General features: G+C 35.1%; 1 protein-coding gene across 3 annotated transcripts in view; it reads left to right on the plus strand.

Annotated features, from left to right (window-relative positions):
• The window catches only part of SMG1 (SMG1 nonsense mediated mRNA decay associated PI3K related kinase), a 67,717-nt gene that overhangs the window by 23,700 nt on the left and 19,219 nt on the right, over positions 1 to 24,798 (plus strand). For all 3 annotated transcript variants that reach the window (XM_035339134.1, XM_035339133.1, XM_035339135.1), the window contains 32 exons: positions 230 to 327; positions 1,946 to 2,119; positions 3,078 to 3,302; positions 4,027 to 4,128; positions 5,058 to 5,327; positions 5,897 to 6,027; positions 6,687 to 6,848; positions 7,335 to 7,453; positions 8,184 to 8,271; positions 8,359 to 8,460; positions 8,909 to 9,049; positions 9,351 to 9,550; positions 9,833 to 10,029; positions 10,745 to 10,912; positions 11,705 to 11,859; positions 12,883 to 13,028; positions 13,678 to 13,879; positions 14,661 to 14,770; positions 15,115 to 15,262; positions 15,618 to 15,777; positions 16,607 to 16,727; positions 17,357 to 17,605; positions 17,907 to 18,191; positions 19,189 to 19,333; positions 19,598 to 19,736; positions 20,041 to 20,271; positions 20,370 to 20,547; positions 21,321 to 21,482; positions 21,786 to 22,003; positions 22,200 to 22,354; positions 23,279 to 23,501; positions 24,336 to 24,582. In XM_035339134.1, coding sequence (XP_035195025.1) covers positions 230 to 327; positions 1,946 to 2,119; positions 3,078 to 3,302; positions 4,027 to 4,128; positions 5,058 to 5,327; positions 5,897 to 6,027; positions 6,687 to 6,848; positions 7,335 to 7,453; positions 8,184 to 8,271; positions 8,359 to 8,460; positions 8,909 to 9,049; positions 9,351 to 9,550; positions 9,833 to 10,029; positions 10,745 to 10,912; positions 11,705 to 11,859; positions 12,883 to 13,028; positions 13,678 to 13,879; positions 14,661 to 14,770; positions 15,115 to 15,262; positions 15,618 to 15,777; positions 16,607 to 16,727; positions 17,357 to 17,605; positions 17,907 to 18,191; positions 19,189 to 19,333; positions 19,598 to 19,736; positions 20,041 to 20,271; positions 20,370 to 20,547; positions 21,321 to 21,482; positions 21,786 to 22,003; positions 22,200 to 22,354; positions 23,279 to 23,501; positions 24,336 to 24,582 — 5,451 coding nt within the window. The remainder of the gene's footprint in view (positions 1 to 229; positions 328 to 1,945; positions 2,120 to 3,077; positions 3,303 to 4,026; positions 4,129 to 5,057; positions 5,328 to 5,896; positions 6,028 to 6,686; positions 6,849 to 7,334; positions 7,454 to 8,183; positions 8,272 to 8,358; positions 8,461 to 8,908; positions 9,050 to 9,350; positions 9,551 to 9,832; positions 10,030 to 10,744; positions 10,913 to 11,704; positions 11,860 to 12,882; positions 13,029 to 13,677; positions 13,880 to 14,660; positions 14,771 to 15,114; positions 15,263 to 15,617; positions 15,778 to 16,606; positions 16,728 to 17,356; positions 17,606 to 17,906; positions 18,192 to 19,188; positions 19,334 to 19,597; positions 19,737 to 20,040; positions 20,272 to 20,369; positions 20,548 to 21,320; positions 21,483 to 21,785; positions 22,004 to 22,199; positions 22,355 to 23,278; positions 23,502 to 24,335; positions 24,583 to 24,798) is intronic.

A 24,798-nucleotide genomic window follows, 5' to 3' on the forward strand; every position in this document is an offset into this window, starting at 1 on the left:
AAATGGGATGTTTATTCAGACCTACGTGTAAACGTTAGTTCATTTGTGTGACTCCTTAACAATTTTTAGTAGGTTTACAGGTCTTAATCCTAAAAAACTAGGAAAAAATGAGCTTGTCTTTGATGCACCTGCAGAATATGCTGTGGTAAATATATTGTACTTCACAAAAATGTCGTTTTTGTATATTAATTTGTACCCCTGTTTTAATTGGCCTGGTATTTTTATACAGGGTGGCTGCAGAGCTTGGAGCCCTTCTGGGTGGCTGATCTTACTTTTTCTACCACACTCCTGGGTCAGTTTTTAGAAGATATGGAAGCATATGCTGAGGTAAGTAAGGCTTTATTGTATATACACACCAGTGTTTACTATTATGTATTTTTTTTAATAAAATCTATAGATGTGACTTATAGATTACATTTGTAGAAAAGGAAATTATAGAATGTTTCTGGGGAAAACAGGATCAAATTCAGAGCATACTCAAAGTGTATAGAATGACAATGCTGGAATGCTCATGGATGACTAATACTTCCACCGCCTCCCCAGGCAGCCTGTTCCAATGCCAAAACACTTTCTGTGAATAAATTATTCCTGACATCCAATCTAAACCTCCCCTGGCCCAACTTGAGGCTGTTTCTGTACACTTAGGTTATTAATTGCCTATGATAAAGAATATGCATTTACCTAATGAGGTTGGGGAGCTAGGCATATAAAAGTAATTAGCAAAAGAGGAATCGTTTTATTTTTAATAACATAAAGTGAAGACATTTTGCCATCTTACCTTGGTAATTTTTTCTGGTTGTCCAGCCTCAGAGTTTTTTGGAAGAAGTGACTATTGGTGGGGAAAGAGATTCTTAATGCTTCCATAGTTAATGGTAAACCTCTTTTTTAAACAAAGTAACAAGAATATATTGTGCAGAAAATAATGTAGCAGGAGCTTTGAAACCTGTTAGAAAACTAAAACATATTAAATTAAAAGATACTTTGCAATGACACTGTAACCTTTGCTTGTTAATACAGCATAGAGTTTATTTGAAGCTGTCGTTAAACCAAGACTGTTGGAAGGGATCTTAATGTATGTGTTCTCATGTATATATGCTTATAACTAGATTGGGCTACAGTCTATATGTTAACAGAAGTGCTATCAAAATTGCCTTGTTTTTTACCTGCAGATTCTATGGGTAAGATTGTACTTCCTACGCAGTCTGTTTCACTAAAAGCGGAATAAATCATTCAGTTCTTCTAGTGTACTTATATGTGCACTTAGCCTTTAGCTTATTAAGTTAGCACGGTAAGTCAGTGCTTATCAGCTTGTCCACTGAACTGGACAATGTGCATATTACTTGTAGAAGAGCCTTAAGGTAACGTGTTAACTTAAATCACAGAGAAGGTGGCTCAAGCTAGTGTGTTTTATTTTGCAGAGGGGTAGACAATATTTGTTGTAATGAGATCAGCACTTCTGGGAAGGTTCCCAGCACTGTTGCCAGCTGGCATGAGATAGCCTGGTAGTAAACTCCTTCTCCAGATGAAGGTAGCTGCACGTAAATAGTGTATTGGGAATGGCCTCTCAAACATCCTGATGCCAGCCTGTAGCTGGGAATTGTCTGGGAGAGTGGTAAAACTGTGCAGGCAACTGCTGTAGCAGAATGTGCCACAGTGGCTTGTAAATAAACCTCTGCTTTCATTTACAAGACAGTCTAAGAGTACTCTGTTGCAGCAGCTAAACTGCTGAACAGAATTTGTGTTCAGTGACTTACTAATCTTGGTGTGCCTCTATCCTGTCTTTGTGAAGTTAGATATGTTGGCTAAATACATCTACCACTGTGTAATATCTATAATATGTCTGGGAAATAGACATATAAAAAATCAAAAATTGTGATTAAAAATAATTATATGTATTTATAACTGCTAATTACGTATACTGATATATAAAACATATGCAATGTAGGACCTCAGCCATGTGGCTTCCGGGGAATCAGTAGATGAAGATATTCCTCCTCCTTCAGTGTCCCTGCCTAAACTGGCTGCGCTTCTTCGGGTGTTCAGTACTGTGGTGAGGAGTATTGGGGAACGCTTCAGCCCAATTAGAGGACCTCCAATTACGGAAGCATATGTAACTGATGTAAGAATTCAAGCTTTTGTTTTTCTTTGTTGCTAACATGATTTATCACCATATAATGACAGGTTTTTTTACTGTTGAATTTATTTAGGTTGTGTACATGTTTGATAGTTGATAAATGTGTATTCTCAGCTTTGAGCAAATGCATTTCCTTGAAAAAATAGGCTGTGGGAATTGTTTTAAACATTAAGGCATACATTGTGACAGTGGCGTATTGGAATCATATGTAGCAGAAACAAACAATTTTTTTGTAGGCATTTTGATTTTATGCAGCAGGGTTCATGTCTGTGTTCTCTTTGTAACCATACTGTTGCCATTTATTGAAATTCAAATTGTGTGATTTATAAAATGTAGTTTTTTTACTTTATTCATGCTGAAATTGTATCTAAGCTAAATACAACAGCAAAGTCCTTTTGTTCGAGAGAGAACTTCTATTGAGTTTTCATTATTCTACAAGATTCTGTACAATGTGAAAAGTCACTGCTAGACTTCTGTAACAGGACCTGTAGAGGGGGTAAATGACTTCCAAATAGATTAAACAAAGTTAAAGTATCTTTTTGCTGTTGTTGGATGAGCTGCACAATTGGAATATATTCCGCTACAGAGTTCTGTTAGGGACAGAAAAACTTCTCTGATAAATAATGGTATGGATTTCCCAGTTAAAGCCAAGACAGTTATGTAACTTGTCTTAATCTGCAGAGGATTCTGGTGATGCAAGAAAGTCTATCTAAGCCCTTAACTGAGTAAGAAATCAAGCAGTCAAAGGTACATTTATTTTCTTACACGCTTGGAGTGTAACGTCATGATGTATGTTATTCAGAATATTTTTTTGACAGAGTATACATTGCCACAGATATTATGGGATAGGATATCAAATGGAAGTTCAGTATAATTAAATAGCAAGCAGTTACTTTTTTAAAAAATTGATCTTAATTTAGGTGTTTTCTTTTTAATTTTCCAGGTTCTGTACAGAGTAATGAGATGTGTAACTGCAGCAAACCAAGTGTTCTTCTCTGAAGCAGTACTCACAGCTGCCAATGAATGTGTTGGTGTTTTACTTGGAAGTCTAGATCCAAGTATGACTATACACTGTGACATGGTTATCACATATGGATTAGATCAAATGGAAAATTGTCAGACGTGTGGCACTGATTATATCATTTCAGTCCTGAATCTGTTGACATTGGTTTGTACTTATTTATTATTATTACTGTTTTCTCATTGGAAAATGTTATTTTTTAAGCAAAATGTTTTTTGCGTATGTTGTTTTATATATTCATATATATATATATATATATAATTTTAATATATAAAATATATAAAACTCTTATTTTCCTGACCACAGGCAAGAAATTCCTCTGTTTTAATTCTTTACTGTATAGCTTATGCTGCCATCTTGTTTATGCTATTGGGTTGTTAACATGGCTTTTAGTTTTTAGCATGAGAGCTTTTATCCTCTGCCTTGCTTGACTGTCGGTCTCTGCAGTTGCTACCGCCATCTGATGAATTTCAGAACCTTAGTGCTAATATGTTATATTTATCTACTGTATATCTGCTTATGCCGTGACCTGAGAAATCAAAACATAGCTCTTAAAAGTAGGCCATAGTTTTTGAAAGCCCATATGGATGCAGGTTAATCAAGCAATTTTCTCTCTTAGCTGTCACATTAAAGCCTGAAAGTAATTCTCTGCATGTGCATTTTGGAAAGCAAATACAAAATACTTGTGTTACTGGGAAGCCTTTTTCTAAATATAGCAGATATTATATTTTATATTTTCTAAATATATAGAGGCTATATATATATTTTTAAATATATAGAGGCTAGAAAAACAGTATTTTGATTCATATTTAATAATCTGTTGTAATAAAAAAAATTGGATAGTTAAAAGTATTTTGTGTTTTATCTCCAGATTGTGGAACAAATAAATACAAAGCTACCATCTTCGTTTGTAGAGAAATTATTTATACCAGAGTCTAAACTACTTGTACTTCGTTATCATAAGGAGAAAGAGGTAAGGGTGACTTTATGGATGTATTGCAACAGTCTTTGTGTATTTGTTAAAATATATTTTTTTAAGCTGGAAAATTCTATTCATCTTAAGCTATGAGAAAGCAGATGTAGCTAGTTCTTGCTTTTGGCATTTAGATTTGATAAGGAATTGGTAAGTTTACTGTCATACCAGATAGAGAGGTCTGTAGTTAATGTGGCATTCATACTTGATGTGCACTATGTGGGTGGTCTAGAAAGCTATCCACACATTCTGTGAGTGAGTGAGTAGTACTTAATTACAGAGAGATGAAGATAGGTGCGAGTACCAGACTAGGCTATTCATAGATAAAGAACCACAGCTTTTAATTCAGTGTTGGCAATTAATATATTTTATGATTTGTTATGGTTTAACCTGGCAGGGTGCTTAGCTGTTTGTTCACCATCCCCTGCCCTCCCAGTGAGATAGGAGAGAGAATTGGGGAAAAAAAAAAAAAAAGCTTGTTGGTTGAGATAAAGAGTTTAATAGGACAGAACAAGTGATGTACAATGCAATTGCTCACTGCCTGCTGACCGATGCCCAGCCCTTTCCCAAGCAGCAGTCCCCACTCCCCCCACTAGCTAGCCACCCCATGTAATTGCTCAGCATGACATTGCATGGTATGGAGTATCCCAATGGCCAGTTTCGATCAGCTGTCCTAGTTCTGTGCCCTTCAAACTCTTATGCACCTCCAGCCTCCTTGCTGGCAGGGAAGTATGAGAAGCTGAAAAGTCCTCAGCTTGGTGTAAGCACTGCTCTGCAACAATTAAAACATCAGTGTGTTATCAACACTATTCTAATCCTAAACCCAAAACACATCACCATACCAGCTACTACAAGGAAAAAACTATTCTAGCTGAAACCAGGACATAATTTCAGACTAATCAGTTGTTTCTTTATTTTATGCTCCCAAGGTTGTTGCAGCAGCCCTTGCTGTATATCAAGCAGTACTGAGCCTGAAGAACATTCCTGTTTTGGAGACTGCTTACAGGTTGATTCTAGGAGAAATGACCTGTGCCCTAAATAGTCTTCTCTATAGTTTACATCTTCCCGAGGCCTGTTCTGAAATCCAGCATGAGTCTTTCAAGAAGCATGTATTCAGTGTGGATAATGCAAAGTTTGTTGTTATATTTGACCTCAGTGCCCTAAGTACTATTGGAAATGCTAAAAATTCATTAATTGGGGTGAGTAAAAACTGTACAGATTGTTTTTAACACTTCTTGCACAAGTTCACTTTAACTTAAAATATAATACATTTCATGAGTAGTATGTACGTATAATTAAAATGATTGTATTTGTTTCCTAATATATTATAGAAAAAGACTTCCAGAATTACAACCTAGAGGGAATGGAACAGGTGGTTTTTATATCTAGTTTGTGCATAATGAAAAATAGTTTCTAGGGAAGAGTGTCTTACCAGGGTTATTCGTGAATTGATTATAATATTGTCAGAGTAAGTCTACTTTGTGAAAAGTGAGACAGATAAAATCAGCTTCAGTGTGTCTGCTGGTAGTATATCAGCCATGTGAAAATATGTTACAGGTTATTCCAAATAAAAACAATTTGCTTTTAACAGATTGTGATTACTTTATTTCCCCTTTTTTAAACAGATAAGATTATGAAATTAATGGAGCTATTGTCACAGAAAATAGTATTTTATAAATAAAATACAATGTTTAACAGTATGGAAGCTACCATTTAAAATAGATCCTAATTATTATTTTCTGTGCTTATGTTGCATTTTTTCTTACAGATGTGGGCCCTTTCACCAACTGTGTTTGCACTACTGAGTAAAAATCTGATGATTGTTCATGGTGACATAGCAGTTCATTTTCCTGCTGTCCAGTATGCAGTACTGTATACGTTATATTCGCATTGTTCCAGGTGTGAAGACTAATAATTCATAAGTATTTTAAGAGGACTAGGATGGACTTATTTGAATGGAATATATTGTTGGGTGGATAAATTTAAGAGACTATATTGCCATTAAGGTTTTTCCCAAACTAGCCTAATCAATTTTTACTTTCATAATTTGTAGATAAATGCCAAGATAGTGTATCCTGGCTTAAAATTTGACACTATTCAAAGTGGGGATTAAGAGTCTTGGGTTTGAATACAGATAACTTAGGGAGAACTTTGATGAATGTGAATAAAGAAAGATTAGTTACTACTGTGCTTACTGTGAGATCTAGGAGGGGCGATGAAAAGCAAGCAGCAGATTTAAATACACTTTGGACCTTGTTAATGTTGTCAAAACTAAAAGAATTACACTAGTTCTGAAATTACTTTGTACATATTTCGGTTTGGGTGACTCTTCACTCCGCATTTGATATCAGCCACCATTCCAACCAGGTTATTGGACTGCATGGACTGATGTAAAACTATAGCTTTGTTCTTTTAGTCCAGGCATCAAAATACTTGAGTTTTGACATAATGTCCTTATAGTGCCATGTGTCTGTAAAACTTTTGCAACTTTCTTTTTCTCTTATACTTTTAAAGGAAATATTCCTTCTGTTTCTTATTTTTTTTTCTTTGCCATCCAGGCATGACCATTTCATATCCAGTAGCCTCAGTTCTTCCTCTCCCTCTCTGTTTGATGGAGCAGTTATAAGTACTGTAACCACAGCAACAAAAAAACATTTCTCAATCATACTAAACCTTTTGGGGCTACTGCTTAAGAAGGATAACCTTACTCAAGATACCAGGTAACTATCATTTTCTTATTAATCAGTAGGTGTTTTTATCAATAGAATATCTTAACTCAGAAAATAGGTCTTATTTTTCTCCGTAAAGCTTAGGGTGACTTTAACCAGTGAAGTATGTATTTCTTATGAAACCACAAATAACAATATTTGGGGGGGGGGGGGGCAGGGGTGGAAATAATTGCTCACTTTTATTTACAAAAATTATGAAAATGGAAACTATTATAAGATTATATATTAAAAGCAGAGCCGTCAAACTTTACTGAAAGGAGGTTTTTGCTAATTGAACCCTTATACAATAACTGCAAACCTGTATTACCAAGATGATGTGGAATATAAGGACATTTTCGATGTTACAAAACCTTTTGTTTAAAAAACAAGAGCTATGCTATGATGCTGATCTGTAACCTGAAATGTAATTTCAGTTATATTGAAAGATAGCTTTCTGGAACTGCACAGGGCGACTAATACATTTCCTTTTTTTTGTAGGAAACTACTAATGACATGGGCTTTGGAAGTGGCTGTTCTGATGAAAAAATCAGACACATACGCACCTTTATTCTCTCTCCCATCTTTCCATAAGTTTTGTAAAGGACTTTTAGCAAACAGTAAGATAGAACAAACTTCTATTTGTTAACTGTCTTTTCTATGGCATGGTTACGTACATAAGTGACTGTGATTATATGATTAATTTTATGGGTAGCTCTGGTTTGTGTGGCACAAAAACTTACACTCTCCTTCTGTCCTTTTTCTCAAACGCATCCCTACCTATTATTTAGGCAAGCGATTATTTTCTTAAAATAATACTTTGTGATTGTGATGTTAATCTCCAAAACCATCACTGATGTGCCAATTCCTGCAAGTAAGATTTTGTATTACTCAATCAAAAGCAGTGGAACACTTCTATAACTTGTTACATTGTTCTGGATATCAAAATAACCTGGAAGTAGACAGCTTCTACCAAAAGCATTTGTTCCTATAGTAGTAGCAAGAGCAATAACTTCCCAAGGCTAGGGGTTAACTAACTTGACCTTAGTTTCTTCTTACTGAAAATATATTATGTATAATGCCAGTGTATGGAGGCCATAAGGAAATTAATCTTGTCATTGGTCAGAAAAGGCCACATAAGTAACATGTAAGACAAGTGACTTTCTGTTATTAAGTATTTACCTGATACAGTAAAACCAGTCAACTAAATCAAAATAAAAATAAAGCGTAAGGCCTGTGTCTATACTAGCTGCCCTGTAAAACTGTTGAGATGCTCCTCTACTACCAGAGTTGTGAGTAAATTATCTAATTCAAGCCAAGTGAGATTTTCCTTTTAATTCCTTCATTCAGCACTTTTGGAAGATGTGAATATTTGTCTTCAAGCATGTAGTAGCCTCCACGCCCTGTCTTCATCCCTACCAGATGACCTTTTACAAAGGTAATGTCACATAATTATGTATATGATTTGAATTATACTGTTAATGGAAATGTTATGACCTTTTTCTTTCCCTTTTTGGTGATGCAGATGTGTTGATGTGTGTCGTGTTCAACTAGTACATAGTGGTGCTCGTGTAAGGCAAACTTTTGGAAAACTTCTGAAGTCAATTCCTTTAGATGTGGTGTTGAGGTAAGTTGTTCAGATTAGCTTCAATATAGAGAATGGTTTGGTTTCTTCCCTGAAATTTATCTGAAAAATGCCAGGTGGATGTTACCATATTTTCCTAATTTAAAATCAAAAAGCGTAACAGGACGTCTGAATGTCTCTCTTACTGTGTTGCAGATTTAAGAACAGTAGATACTTCACAAAGTAGTTAGCAAACTTGATAAACAGTACAATACTTCTTGCAGCAAATATGAATACTTCTAAGGTCTGTGTTATTTAGAGCTTCAGCAATGCAATGCCCTGCAGTCTGTCTCAAAGACCTGAACTCTTAAAGCACTTTGTCTTATCACCAAAGAGTATACTTATTTCCAGTCATTATATAAGCATATATATATAGATATATATCTTCTTTTGCATAGCTTTGTTTCTGATTTATTCAATAACATGACTTGTTTTTCCCCTCTTCCTGCAGTAACCGTACCCACACAGAAATACAAGAAATTTCTTTGGCTATAAGAAGTCACATGAGCAAAGCTCCAAGTAACACATTCCATCCACAGGATTTCTCTGATGTCATTAGTTTTATCTTGTATGGAAGCTCTCATCGAACTGGGTAAGAACTTATTTTAAAACTGAAATTCATCGATGTTGAATTGATAGTGAAGAATTCCAAACTGTATCTACTTTTAATTTTATAACTATTTTACAAGTTACATTGCTTTACTTTCAGTTCTTTACCTTTCTCTTTAAGTATTTATAAATACCCGCAATATACAACTCTGTAAATATTTGCGTTATGTACATGGCTGCTGAAAACAATCTTGTGAGAGATTTTGATACAATAGATAGGTGATCTGTGTACATTACGATCTTGTATGAAATTCTGTTTATGTAGTGGTATTTTTTTTTTTCAGGAAAGATAACTGGTTAGAAAGGCTGTTCTACAGCTGTCAAAGGCTAGATAAGCGAGATCAACCAACAATCCCTCGTAATCTACTGAAGACTGATGCTGTTCTTTGGCAATGGGCTGTCTGGGAGGCAGCTCAGTTCACTGTTCTTTCGAAGTTACGAACTCCTCTGGGTAGAGCCCAAGATACATTTCAAACAATTGAAGGTAATGTAAAGAATATAGCTTATTTTCATGGAATTTATTTTTATGTAAGAGATTGTGCAGGTAAAGAACTTAATGTCCAAGGCAAGAAGCACAGTGGCTTTATTTTTTCAGTGATTGTAGATTTTAGCATGTATTTGTCTGACATATCAAGAGATGCAACACCAGAATAGCAGTTCCATACGTACTATTAATTTTTGAGAGATTTACTCTAAGTGTGTCACAAGATAGCAATTCTAAAGTGTATTTGGTAATTTTTTTCCATGTTTTGGTAAAAATACATAGGTATTATTAGGAGCCTTGCAGCCCATACATTAAACCCAGATCAAGATGTTAGCCAGTGGACTACTGCAGACAATGATGAAGGACACAGCAGCAACCAGCTTCGGCTTGTTCTCCTTCTACAGTATCTGGAGAATTTGGAAAAACTGATGTACAATGCATATGAAGGATGTGCCAATGCTCTCACTTCTCCACCCAAGGTTCGTCTTACAGTGCTGACGTTACTTGAAACATTCTATTGGATGAACAGTGTTTTCAGGGTTGTCCAGGTCTTAACTGTGGAACTTTTTGGATGCTGCAGTTAAGCTCTGTTTCCTAGCATTTAATCTCATGCTCTAATTAAAGGAGAAGAATAGCTTCTAATGAAAGTTGGAGACTCTTAATTTGTCTGGCTTTATTCTGAGAAAGCACGTGAAAGCAGGACTTATTTCTGAAGCATCAACTTGCATAGAGGTACAATAGTTAGCAATTCTGTAGTACCTCTAACTTGTAGGTTATCAGCAGTATAAAGAAACAATTATTTGAGACCAGATTGTCATTTGAAGTATTTATACACAGCATACATTTTTATGTAGTTTTATCTGCGAAACATTCTTCACTGTTGAAATCAGTTAATTACCAGACTTCAGTGTGACAGTAAAATATAATTTATAGTTAGTTCACTTCAAGATTTTTAGCTTGCTAATATGCCTGGCCAGTTGCATGCTGTGCAAGATTTCAGAATGCCTGTATCAAAAAATTCAAAATGCAGAACTTGATCTGTTTCTTCACCCCTCAGTTGAAAAGTCAATCACAGCAGCAAAACCTGTTATGACTTTGGTGTTTATAAATATCAAGTACTTAATGTAATTATTTTGATTCATACACACGAACAGTATTGTAAAATTTGTTACATTTTTCCTGTTTTTTTAAAAGGTTATCAGGACATTCTTTTATACTAATCGCCAGACATGCCAAGATTGGCTGACACGGATTAGACTTTCTATCATGAGAGTTGGATTGCTGGCTGGCCAGCCTGCTGTGACAGTCAGACATGGTTTTGATTTACTCACAGAAATGAAAACTAATAACAGTCTATCTCAGGTACTGTCTTTTTCAAATCTTGTAGATTGTCACTATATTATAAAAACTAAGCTGAGGTAATCAGTTAAGAATCTCTTACAAAACATCTGGTTTAATATTTACACTAAAGCAACATTTTAAACTCATGCTTCTGTACTGACAGATTTCTGCGTTTAGGTGATAATGTAGGTTGGAGATTCGGGTGTACTGTGTGCATTTGGTCAAATACTTCACATGAATGAATGATATAGTTCATTGAATTTGAAATGGGTGGTTCCTGTTTAAGCAGAAAGTTCTGCTTGATGCTCTTGTATTAGTGTGAGGAGCCTTGTGGTAGTGTTTTAGACTTGCTCCTCTGAGCAGGATGGGGATATATCATGAGGGAATTTTTCCTATATGAAGTAAGCAGTAGATAAGTGCAGGGGTGGGAGGAGGGAATAAAGTGGTTAAGTGTTTTTAAAAAGTTGAATAGTTCCTACAGTACATGACTTGATCTGCTTAAATACTTTAACAAGACTTGCTGTTAATTACCTTCCTGCTGCTTTATGAATTCTTGTATTTGTTTCTATATAGCAGTAGACCACCCACCATACAGTGATTGCTAACTATTGACATGCTGGCTGGGAATTCATAGCACAAACTCTTCCTTGAGTATCTGTGCTTTTCCAAAAGCAGGGTAATGGATGGATACACAGAATACTTCATTATATGCCTCTGTAGTGAAGTACTGCCTTACCATTTCCAAGCGTTTAACTACACATATAACTCTTACTCCATATAAGATTTGTTAAAGATTTTTTGTATTTGTTTTAGGGAAATGAATTGGAAGTGACCATTATGATGCTGGTAGAAGCATTATGTGAACTTCACTGTCCTGAAGCTATTCAGGGTATAGCTGTCTGGTCTTCTGCTGTAGTTGGGAAGAGTCTTGCCTGGATCAATTCTGTAGCTCAACAAGCAGAAGGGCGGTAAGTCTTTCTTCTAGATATTTGGATGTTACAAATTTGGACTTTTTCTTACGCTTAATCCATACTTCTGAATCTTTTAAATCGTGGTATGAATCAATACAGTTTCCATGTCACAGGGTTTTTCAGAGATATCTAATGAATTGGTTTTTAGAGTTTATGAACATCATTTATGCTCAAGTCCTGATAATTTCCATAAACTTTTTTCTTAGTTTCTTGCACATAGCAATACTATTCTTTTTTTTTTTTTTTTTTTTCCATTGCAAAATATTGTTAATGTATATATTGCTTGTTGAACTTTCTGGCGCATGGCAAGATCTGATTGACAGTTTGCCAAGAGGGAGTTGCTTTACACTTTTAGGTTTGTTTTGAAAAAGTGGCTTCTACGTCTGTTAAAGTAGAATCTCTGGCTGCAGATGAAAATAGGTGGGTCAGTGTTCAAGACAGTATATACCTAAATTGTGTTATCTCTTTAAAGCAATGTATACTGTCTCCTGTGTGAAATGAAAAAAATACCTGTTTAATTATTTAGCAGCAAACTGCTAACACCTGAAGTTTTAGTATTTTTTTTCCTGTCTTTGTAAGCTTTCTTAAAATCTTCATACACTTTCTTAAAATAAACTTCCTTAAAATAATATGCAGGTTTGTAATAATACATGAGGAGTTTCTCAGAAATGTCAAATTTAAGATATGAATTGTTGTCCTAGACCCAATTTTACAATCCTCTATTAAATAATATTTAACTCACATTCATTTGGGTAGAAGGTGTGATAGTCAAATTTAATGTGTGCATCTCCTTCAGCCTGTATTTAGTTTGAAGTTGGCATTAAATCTGAATGGAAAAGCTTTTATCCTCTCTTAAAACCTGGAAATTCAACTCACAAACTTGTATTCTATGTTAATCAAACTTTCTTTTGCTAAAGGTGACACATTATTTTGGGTAAAGAAATGCTCAAAATATACTCAGTTTACCAGAGAAGAAAACCGATCCTGTAAAACGCTAACTAAAATATTAAATCACTTAAGGTTCGAAAAAGCAACTGTGGAATACCAGGAGCACCTGTGTGCCATGACAGGAATGGATTGCTGCATAACAGGCTTTGACAAAACTGTTCTTAAGTTGGCCAATTCAAATAGTGTGAACAATGCCAGCCCAAAGCATTCCTTGAATGGTGAGTATTTATTGGTTTCTTTTGAAAAGTATGTATATAAAAGTAGAAGTAGAACATTCATCAGTATAGATGTAGTAATTATAGCATTGAATTCTTAAATCTGAAGAACTGCTTCTGTCTGCAGTTAAGGTTAACTACTTAATTCCATTGAAACATATCTATACATGAGGCTTTGCAATACAGATGTCTAGCTGAATGAAATTAAAAGTAATAAATAAAATATTTTGTATTTTTGTAGCTTAATTCCAAATTATTCAGATCATCATAATTTAAGACAGTATTTATGACATAATCTTATAGCTGTGCTACTTATTAAGGGTTTTTCAAACTGAGACTTTGCTTCAGTATTCTGTTTCATCTTTGAGAAGAGGCATTCTTTGTTCCTAATTTAGTTCTGTTTTCCTGTTTTGAAACTTTTTTGGGGATATGGACTGAAGTTTTCCAAAACCTCCTTTGAAAATTTTCTATATGTTTAAAAAAGAATACAAAAACCAACCATTCTTGCTCCTCTTATATTTAACTCTTAGGTAACATTAAGTAAAAGTGCATTTCTCAAGGAAAAGATTTGGAAATTGCATTTAAATAATAAAATTAATTTTTGCTATATACTTTAAAATGTTACATACTCTCAAATATATTTTTTCCGCAGGAGAAAGTCGAAAAACTGTTCTGACTAAGCCAAGTGACTCTTCACCTGAAGTTATAAATTATTTGGGTAACAAAGCATGTGAATGTTACATTTCCATTGCTGATTGGTCTGCTGTTCAGGAATGGCAAAATATGGTCCATGAAATGAAGAAAAGCACTAGTAATACCTCAATAAATCTGAAAGCAGATTTTAACTATATAAAGTAAGAATGCAATCAATTTATTTAACTGTAACTTAGATTACTGAAATACTTAAGTTTTTGTGGCTTTTAGAAGTGGTGTCATTGAAACAGAGTTATGATAAGAAAAAAAGGTATCCTTAGGAGGGAAAAATATGCTTATCTGTATGGCTTGTTATTATTATGAATAGTTGCTGTGGCTTTCTGACTGTTGAGGTTTTTTTATTGTGTAAGAAAAACATCTCAATTGGAAGTAAAAGTTAGCAAACTTAATCTACTTCTACTGGCAGAAAATGAATCCCTTCGTACAACTCAATTTTTAAAAATAAGTGTCATGGTACAGCTTTTGAAAGATAATACAATTAAGTGTAAAAATACGTACAATATTGCACTATTTCTGCAATTTCAGCTTAATGTAAACTCAAGAGTTAAAATCATAACATTCTATCCTAAAACTAACTTTACTATGCATAAAGGAAAAGTTTTTGTCTTTAAAAGTCTTGCACAGTTAGACTTTCCTTTCCTTCCTGAAGAGTAGTATATATAGTATGATAACATGAAAAGCTGCTTAGCTGGAGAGGATATTCTTCCATTCATTTAGATAGAAAATCTAACCATTTTGTGCAGTATTATTGCCTTTCATTTTGCAAAACCTGGATTTTTGCTTAGAATTGGTCACTTAGGCTCTGTTAAAACTTCAGGGTTTTCATTTGAGTCCTTATTTTCTGTTGTTTGAATGTAAGTTATTAAGCTTCTGGAATGAAGAAAGAAATGTGAAAATAAGCCTATAAACATTGAATTGCAGATCTCTGAGCAGCTTTGAGTCTGGAGAACTTGCTGAATGTACTGAACAACTAGAATTATTGCCAGGAGAAAATATCAACCTACTTGCAGGAGGATCCAAAGAAAAAATAGGTATATTACTTCAAATAAATATTTTTTTTCACACGCATATGTATAAATGACAAACTGAAACTTTTGAATGCAGTTTGCTCTGTTCAGTGGACTGACCTGTAACCTTTATGAATCAAGCTTCAAAATGATTGGCAATGGTAATTCTAAACGTCACAACGTTGTTTTTTTCTTTTTAGATCTGTGTTCTCTGGAGTTAATGTGTTTTAAGTAACGTGTCACCAATGAATATGAATATATACACATAAAAATAGTTTATTTCCAAAGTTCCCTGCTTTCAAAAATGCATTTTTAAACTGCAACATTTGGCAGTACTGGTTGTTTCCAATTCTTTAATCTCTTTGTAGACATGAAGAAGCTCCTTCCTAATATGCTAAGTCCTGACCCAAGAGAACTTCAAAAAGCAGTCGAAGTACAACTTTTGAGAAGTTCAGTATGTCTGGCAACAGCTGTAAACCACATAGAACAGGAGCAAAAGTGGCAGTCAATATCTGAGTAGGTTAAAATGTGCTGGGCTATGAATGTAAGATACGGTAAAAAGCTGTTCTGGTTTGTTAAACATAACTTCGTGAAAAACATATGCTGCTTTGTACTTCATCTATGGTATTGTTTGTTTCTAGCTTAGGCTGAGGGACATAAATTGATCTTTAACTTGGAGATTGTTAGCTCTTTGAGTTCTGCTTATTGTCAGTTAAATACTAGTATTATATTGTAACTTGTGCATGATTTTGCAGGCTTTCCTCATCATTCAAATTAAGATGTTGAATTTGCTTTTGTATTCAATATTTTTGGTACAATTTTCTCTTAAATAGTCTAATGAAAATAACTGCTCCAATAACTTCTATTTCAGAAATGTTATAAAGTACTTAAAGCAAACATCACGAATAGCTATTGGACCTTTAAGACTTTCCACACTCACTGTGTCTCAGTCTTTACCAGTGTTGAGCACTCTTCAGTTGTACTGTTCTTCTGCTTTAGAAAACACTGTATCCAACAGGCTGACATCAGAGGTATGCCTATGTGTTTAAAACCTAAATTTGAGTTATATTTTTTATGGAATAGTTAGATAATGATGTTTTGAATATGGAATGTAGAATCAGAGTCGTTGAGGTTGGAAAAGACCTTCAAGGTCAACAAGTCCCACCATTAAACCATGTCCCATGCACCACGTCCATATGTCTCTTAAATATCTCCAGGGATGGGGGCTCTTCCACTTCCCTGGGCACCTGTGTTGATGCTTGACTAACCTTTCCATGAAAAAGTTCTTCCTGATATCCGGTCTAAACCTCCCCAGTGCAACTTGGGACCCTTTCCTTTGACCCTTGTTAATCACAATGTAAAAAGGTCTCACTTAGTTTTCTAAAATCCCTGGACTTTTTTCAATTTACACTTGAGTTGGACTTATTTCTATAGCTATATCATTTCTTTCAGTTGCATTTACAGTAAATCACAGCTATGTGGTAAGAACGTTACGTTGTATTCAGAATAAATACAACCTCTTTAAAAAACAGCTAACAAAGCTTTAAATATTAAAGTTACTTTACTTAAAAACTCAGTGTCTAAATTTAACCAGGATAAATGACCTATTTCTAATCACATTGTTCAGGAAACAATTGTGCTTGATGTTCAGCTATTCTTATTGTTGTCCTCTCAAAATCAAACATCTTCGTAGACCTGCGTAATACATATTTGTATTTTACTAGTTAATGATACAATTTGGCTACAAATACAGGTGATAAAGTTTACTTAGCACTAAAACGGCCTTTGGTTTTAACAAATGCAAATGCATCTTAATAAATACTTCTTGTAACAGCTGTGCAACTTCTATGCTTCTTTCAGGACTGTCTTATACCTCTCTTCAATGATGCTTTGAGGTCGTGCAAACAGCATGATGTAAGGCCATGGATGCATGCACTGAGGTACACAGTGTACCAGAATCAATTGATGGAAAAACTTAAAGGTATTTAAGCTCTTATTTTAGTGTTACAAAAGGTAAATGCAGAATTTGAACTTAAAACTTCTGTTAAAAGCTGCTTCTGCATCCTTTTGTATTATTTAGATTTCTTTTTAAATTAAAGGTTTGTAGGTGTCTTGCATTATGTCCAGGGGTTTCAATTACTACTGTAATGCAGACACTGTCTTTAAAAAGTTCTGCATTGATTCTTCTAACCAAGCTTTGCTTGCTCATCTCTTCATGCTTTAAATGCTTCACTTTTGTATGCCTCAATATTATCAATGAAATTTTAAAAACAGTTGTGAAAGTGATTTAAATGTGCAGTTTGTTAAAAGGTAATGGAAGGAAAATGTTGGACAGGTATATTAATTGAAAAGACTGCTTATAGTCAAAAGGGAGTATTCTGTCCAGCAGACAGTCTGTCAATAGATTTTTGTTTGTTTCAGAGGAGATAAATATTGTATATAAAAATAGTAGTTGAAATTTCTTAAAGAATTTTTAGGAAATACAAAAGGGTTGAGCACATTCTTTTAACTGATAGCTATATACAGAATGTATTGGACAGAAACTATGTCCCAGGTACAATTATTGTTTGTTCAATAATTTTGTTTACAATTTTTTACTTTCTTCTTTAGAACCAACGGTCCCAATTAAAAGTCATCTAATGGAGCTGGGCTTAACAGCAGCAAAATTTGCACGGAAGCGAGGAAATATTGCCCTAGCTACACGACTGCTTGCTCAATGCAGTGAAGTTCAGCTAGGAAAAACCACCACCGCACAAGACTTAGTCCAGCACTTTAAAAAGTTGTCTGCACCGGGTCAGATAGATGAAAAATGGGGTCCTGAACTTGATATCGAGAAAACAAAATTGTTATACACAGCAGGTGAGTTTTTGCTAATTGCTGTAGATCCTTGAGCTTCTTGTCCTCATAACCAGGCAAATTTCCCTGACCTTGAGTAAATCATAATAGGACAGTATCATTAGGAATTGCTTTAATCCTATAACTTGTTGTCTCAATCTTAAAGTGTCTTTAAACCATCCTTTCTTACTTGCTATTTTTGACTTTAAAAGAGACATTTTCACTGTAAAATATGTTGTTACAAGCTGTATCTGAATATGCTGAATTTCAGACTTGTTTGTAATTAAGTTAACACTACTGAAAATACACTTTTCATGATGTGCAGGTCAGTCAACACATGCCATGGAAATGCTGAGTTCTTGTGCCATATCATTTTGCAAATCTGCCAAGGCTGAATATGCAGTTGCTAAATCTATTCTTACACTGGCTAAATGGATTCAAGCTGAATGGAAAGAAATCTCAGGACAGTTGAAACAAGTATATAGAGCTCGACAGCAGCAGAATCACACTGGTCTGTCTACCTTGTCTAAAAACATATATACTTTGATTGATCTCCCAGCTGTTAATACACTAGAAGAAGAATATCCCAGGATTGAAAGTGAATCTACAGGTAGAAGTGTTCTCCTACTTCCTTGTTTTTGATAAATAGTTAGTGATGGTTCCAATGTGGGATAGCACCAGTTGTATTGATAGAGTGAGCGATCCATCACTTATGTACTTATTTTACTAATATACATATGAACAATGTGCCTGTCTATAGGTAAGTATCCACAATTTAAGAAATAATTTAAACAATTTAAAAAATAAAAATAAATTATACTTATTTGTAATGAGAAGAAAATATGAGATGATATCTTCTGGTATTTTTGTTTTGTGCCTGAACGAGAAACCAGAATTTGTGTATAGAAGGAGGATATAAAATATTTTTGATTGTCTCCTGTTAAAGTTTGAATGAGAGGAGATCTTTTAAGTTAAGCATTGAAACACCTACATTTTGAAAACCCTGATAAATGTGAGAAGTATTTACCTTAGGTTTTCTTGTGATCTTTAATCTACGCTTAATCTGAACATTTTTCTTGTTGCCATCAAGTGCACTCTAATGCTCAATTTTTGTCAGACTTTTCTTGAAATGTCAAGGTAACTCTTTCTTTGTTTAAAAGTGGATTTAGCCTATAATTCAGTAGCTTTTTTCCAGGGTCAGAATTTGTACAACTGTTATTAGATATTAAGTAGTTGGTGCTTTTTGATTTGATGAAAAAGAAAATGAAATATGCAAGTAAGCATACACACTGCCTTAGGTACTTCACAGAAGTCTGCTTCCTGAAGCATAAAATTTGTTCCATTTGGAGGTCATGAATCTGTTGCTTTCTGTGAAAGAGAAAGCAATTGTAAAGCACAGACAGTGACTGTTAGCAAATGGAAAACAGGTGTTTTGCAGCCAGTGTCAGAACTGAAAAATAATTGTTTTGGAAAAAATGACTCTTTGGGAACTAGTATGACCAAAAAGAATTACGTACTTATAATACTTTGCTATTATTTTGTAAGTTGAGGAAATTAAAAGTATGTTTTACATCATAAAATATGTTGTTCTGTTTGTTCTGTTACAGTAAATATTGGAGTTGGAGAACCTGACTTTATCTTGGGACAGCTGTATCACTTGTCTTCAGTACAGGCACCTGAAGTGGCCAAGTCTTGGGCAGCCCTGGCTAGTTGGGCTTATAGATGGGGCCGTAAAGTAGTTGATAATGCCAGGTGAATTCATCCTAACATTAAATATATACAGCATAATTGATTTTCCTTTTTAAGATAAAACCTAGCACTGTATTTATTATTACAGTTCTCTGGTCAGAAGACACATATGAGCAGGGAACTATTAATATTCTCATGCCCTTTCTAAAAAAATATTTTTGAGTTCTAGGATGAGGATTTATCTTTAAAGAAGTTCTTTATATACAATGTTCATGGGCTCTGCAAATACGAATATACTGGGGATCAATAATTTGTTACATGTTACAGTCAGGGAGAAGGTGTTCGTCTGCTGCCCCGGGAAAAATCTGAGGTTCAGAGCTTGCTTCCAGACAACATTTCAGAGGAGGACAGAGAGAAAATCTATGGGATTCTCGGTCAGGCAGTGTGTCGTCCAGCTGGGATTCAAGTGAGTGTAAATTTGGTTGCTTAAATGTTCAACTTTGCTGTGAAACTTATTTTTCCTCTAGTTGTCATTTGTATTAACACTTGTAAATGCTTTGTAGTTAAAATTCAAATAAGTACACGAGTTCTCTAAGAAACCAGTTGTTAACTAAGTGGTAACTCATCTGTTCCAAGGACTCTGGTAGAACAGTGACGTAATATAGTTGGGTGAGTTGCCCAAACAAAAAATGGATTCGCAACTAATTTGTGCTTGTAGAAAAGGTTGGAAGACTTAGTCAAAAATCTGTTCTCTCTTTATTTGCATTTAGGATGAAGATATGACTCTACAAATCACTGAAAATGAAGACAATGAAGAAGATGATATGGTGGATGTTATATGGCGTCTGTTATTAACAAGTTGTCCCTGGCTTTCCGATCTTGATGAAAATGCAACAGAAGGGTTAATTAAAGTGTGGAGGAAAGTTGTAGACAGAATCTTCAGTCTCTATAAACTCTCCTGCAGTGCATATTTTACTTTCCTCAAACTCAATGCTGGTCAGGTTAGTGTCGTGCTGATGGGGAAAGTTCAGTTGCAAACACTTTTAAATGATTATGTGAACTATATACTTAGCTTTAAGAAGTATTTCTTTCTTTCAAGGTTTCACTTGATGAAGATGATCCTAGGCTGCATTTAAGAAATACTTCTGAACAAAGCACTGATGATGTTATAGTGATGGCAACCTTAAGACTATTGCGGCTGCTTGTAAAACATGCTGGAGAACTTAGACAGTATCTAGAGCATGGGCTAGAAACTACACCTACTGCTCCTTGGAGAGGTAGGTATATGTTACTTAGCTGTTAAATTATTTTTTCACGCCTTCACTAAATACAAACAGGAAGTTATTCATTGCATTCTCATAAAATTTTGATTTAAACTTCAGGGAGTGAAAGCATGTTTTCTAGTAAATAACTTTATTCATGGTGTTCTTCCAGTTTCTGGCATGGATTCTTCACCTATCTTGAGACATTGAAAGGAGAAAGAAAACGTAGTTTGTGAAGTATTATATTATTTTACCACTTTGAAATAATATTGTTTCTCCCAGCTACAGTTCAGAGAAAGATATGTGGCTAAAGCCAGATGTCTCAGAAGTAGTTGTCGGTCACTGCACTACTGGTTCAGATTGATCAGGAACTTTCCAACAGAAAGTTACTGAGTCAAAGTTTAGAAGGCAGCAGAGGAGGAGGCCTACTATTGCAAAATCAGGCGTTCATTTGAAACATCTGGTTACGTTAACTTCAGGAACTACTGCTGTGACTCCCTTATTTTTGAAAAATCATAAAACATGCAGTGTGTGAAATTGAATTTCTAGTGTTTGACTAAAAGGATTTATAAATTTCATCTGATGTCATGCTTGTTTGAGTTGAAGGAGAAAGCAAGTAATTGTCCACGTTGTGAAAGACAATTATTTAAAGCCTCGAGAAGCTTTTATTGGGAAACTAGACATTTACTTTCTATTAATGCACGAGAAGCTTTTAAAAAGAAAAATTTAAAAGTATATCATTTGAAGTGCACAGAAATTATTTAGTATGTTTTTTCTTGTTTATAAAGGTATTATTCCTCAGCTCTTCTCCCGCCTCAATCACCCAGAAGTTTACGTTCGTCAGAGTATTTGCAACCTACTCTGTCGAGTGGCACAAGATTCTCCTCACCTCATACTGTATCCAGCAATAGTGGGAACTATTTCACTTAGCAGTGAATCCCAGGCCTCGGGTAAGGAGGAAAAATCAAATGTTCAAAAATATTTTAGCCGTATTTAATATACCGGATAAGGTGATATTAATTTTTTTCAGTGACTTTGATACTTTCTATCTTAAGAACTTTGGTATTTTGGGACCTCGCTGAATTCAGCCTTGTATTTTGATTTACCAGTTTGGCAAATAAGTTCTCAATTTTATTATTAGTTATTGGCCAAGCAGATGATATAACATGGGGTTCTGGTACTAGATGAAGTATCACCTGATGAAGGTAATACTTTAATGTCCTTTATTTCCTTTTTTTTTTTTCCAAATTTAGGGAACAAGCTTCCTTCTGCCATTCCTACTTTGCTAGGTAATATTCAAGGAGAAGAACTGTTGGGTGGTGAATGTGATGGAGGGAGCCCCCCAGCCTCCCAAGAAAGCAGTAAGGATGACACAAAAGTTGGATTAAATGAAGATCAAGCAATGATGCAAGACTGTTACAGCAAAATTGTTGAGAAACTCTCCGCTGCAAATCCAACAATGGTATTGCAGGTAAATAAATCAAATGTATGTTACTTGTGCTCTTACTTCACACCACAAAATACATACTTTGTGTAACTTGTTTAGGGCTGGGAAAGCTTGGTGCATCTCAGATGCTTTTTGGCTGTCATCTTTCTCAAGTTGTTCACGTACAATAAGTGATAATACTAGTACTTCTTAAAAGTAACTGGACTTTTATTTTATACAGGTTCAGATGCTAGTGGCTGAGCTGCGCAGAGTTACAGTTCTGTGGGATGAACTTTGGTTGGGAGTTTTACTGCAGCAGCACATGTATGTCCTCAGAAGGATTCAGCAACTGGAAGATGAAGTCAAGAGGGTCCAAAACAACAACACTCTAAGGAAGTAGGTCTTTTTTGCATAATTCAAGTAAAAATAGTAACTAAAAATTGTTGTTTGTGAAGGATACCGTCAAACTGATCAAGTGTTGCTCCTAAATTTTACTGTCCTAGCTGCTGCTTTGTAAGCTACTATTCAAAAGCATTTTGAAGCTACATACATCTAGTACTCCAATGAAACGAGAAACAACAATAGAGTCTGTCTGTGAACCTGTTTTGGGATTTCATTAGTAATAATGTGTTAGAACCCAATGCATATTGAGTTGTGGTTCGCGATCCGATAGTTCCCCATTTCCACAGTTTTTCTTATAAGTCAGCTGAGATACAGACAAACATGTTGATGGGTGTGACCTGTTTGGATTTTACAGTAAATGCACATAGTTGGAGTAAACAGAACATCATAATTTGCTTTTGGTTTTCAGTGCTGAGCAGATCTTTATCTGGGTTCTGCTCTGAATGGATTAATGAAAGAGGAAAGCCATTCACTGGACGCTTGGCTAAGCTTAAAAACACCTCTTGAATTCTACAGTCAAGTCTGACATGGAATGGGAGAACAGAGCAATCAGTCATCCTCTTCCCCTTCTTTAGGGTGGGGTCCACCTTCAGGAATTAGTAGTTAAGAGCTTTTTTAATAATGGTAATCAGTTGCTTAGGATGCTTTGAACTCCCTGGGCTTCTCCTTTTGGTCTCCAGTGGTTTAAAAAAAACAACTCAAAATTTTCAGTTTGAAAAACAAAATATGATTCAGTGTAACAGTCATTTCACACGGAAAGAAACACTGCTTTCCATTTGAATATGGTCATTCTTAAAGACCTCATTGTAGAGGGATAATTTTTGTGACACATCAGATGTCTCATTTGCACTCTATTTTAATGCTCTGCTTTTGAAGTAACTTGTAATGGAGCTAAGAGGATTTTTATTTTTTTAATAGAGAGGAGAAGATAGCAATCATGCGTGAAAAGCATACAGCTCTAATGAAGCCCATTGTGTTTGCTTTGGAACACGTACGGAGCATCACTGCAGCTCCTGCGGAAACTCCTCATGAGAAATGGTTTCAGGATAACTATGGAGAAGCAATTGAAAATGCACTAGAGAAACTTAAGAATCCTTTGAATCCTGCTAAACCTGGAAGCAGCTGGCTCCCATTTAAAGAGGTATTATATACACAGATTAAGAGTATAATGTAGAGACTCTCCACACTCTTGCTGCAGCATGTGCTTGTATCTCTCCTTAGTATTCTATTGCTATTGTCTTGGCATTTGAAAATTGCAGACTGAAATTTTGTCTCCTCTGCAATCGTCATAGGTACACTTCACACTGAAGCACAGTGGCTTTTAACTCTGTAACAGGTGCTACTGATGCCTCGACTTGTCTGCCTTATTGCATTTCTCTAGCCAGTGTAATTATTTTACTTTTAAAAATTCTTCTGGTGTCTGGGATCCTGACAGAATAAAGGGCAGTGGGCTTCAGGGTTTTTGGTCAATTATGTGATCTTGGTTCTCTTCAGTTCCCTAATTAACTGCCATAAATAGGCATTTGTGTTGTCCACATGGGTATCTGTAGCCAACCTGGTGTGTTTTAAAAACAAACAAACAAACAAAAACTGATAAAACTTGTTTTACAAACAGACTTCTTTTGTAGTTCCTTCTGCTTTGCAGAAAAAGCAGGCATGCAGGTACGTAAACAGGATGTTGCTGAAGGTTGCTCTCTTTGACCACAACTGAAATTCAGGAGCAACCCTCTTGAGGAGCTTGGTTTACTGGGACTTTGTTGTTTATCACTTTCTGCTTAAAGGATGTTCTCTTAGATTTTATCACCTTCATCCTAAGCTACAAATGGATTAATAGGGTGCCAAGGGTGAAAAGCAATTTAAGAAAATCTCCATGCTTTCTGGAAGAGAAAGACCAATAAGGGGTGTTTTTTTTTTCATTTTAGTGTTAGGAGTTAAGATGAACCTCAACCTAAATCAAAAAATTCCTTTGTAATAGGTTATGCTAAGTTTGCAGCAAAGAGCACAGAAACGAGCTAGTTACATTTTACGGCTTGAAGAAATCAGTCCTTGGTTGGCTGCCATGATGAACACTGAAATAGCACTCCCTGGTGAAGTATCAACGAGAGACACAGTCACAATTCATAGTGTGGGCAGCACCATCACAATTCTGCCTACCAAAACCAAACCTAAAAAGCTGCTTTTCCTGGGTTCAGATGGGAAGAACTATCCTTACCTGTTCAAAGGTAAGAAATTGTTTTTCTCATACAAGTTGTTTCTTTTTACAAACTACACAGACTATATTAGAGTTGGAAAGATGTGTGGTTGCATCAACCTGCATAATACAGAATAAACGTTTGGTCCATCTGCTCACTCTTCCCTTTGTTCTGCCTCATAAATATATTTAAGGATTTTTGCCTTCTAAAGCTGTAAGTCAGGGTTGTTTCAGATCTTTTTTTAAG

This window comes from Oxyura jamaicensis, chromosome 14 (genome assembly GCF_011077185.1).
Source record: "Oxyura jamaicensis isolate SHBP4307 breed ruddy duck chromosome 14, BPBGC_Ojam_1.0, whole genome shotgun sequence".
Lineage (NCBI taxonomy): Eukaryota > Metazoa > Chordata > Aves > Anseriformes > Anatidae > Oxyura > Oxyura jamaicensis.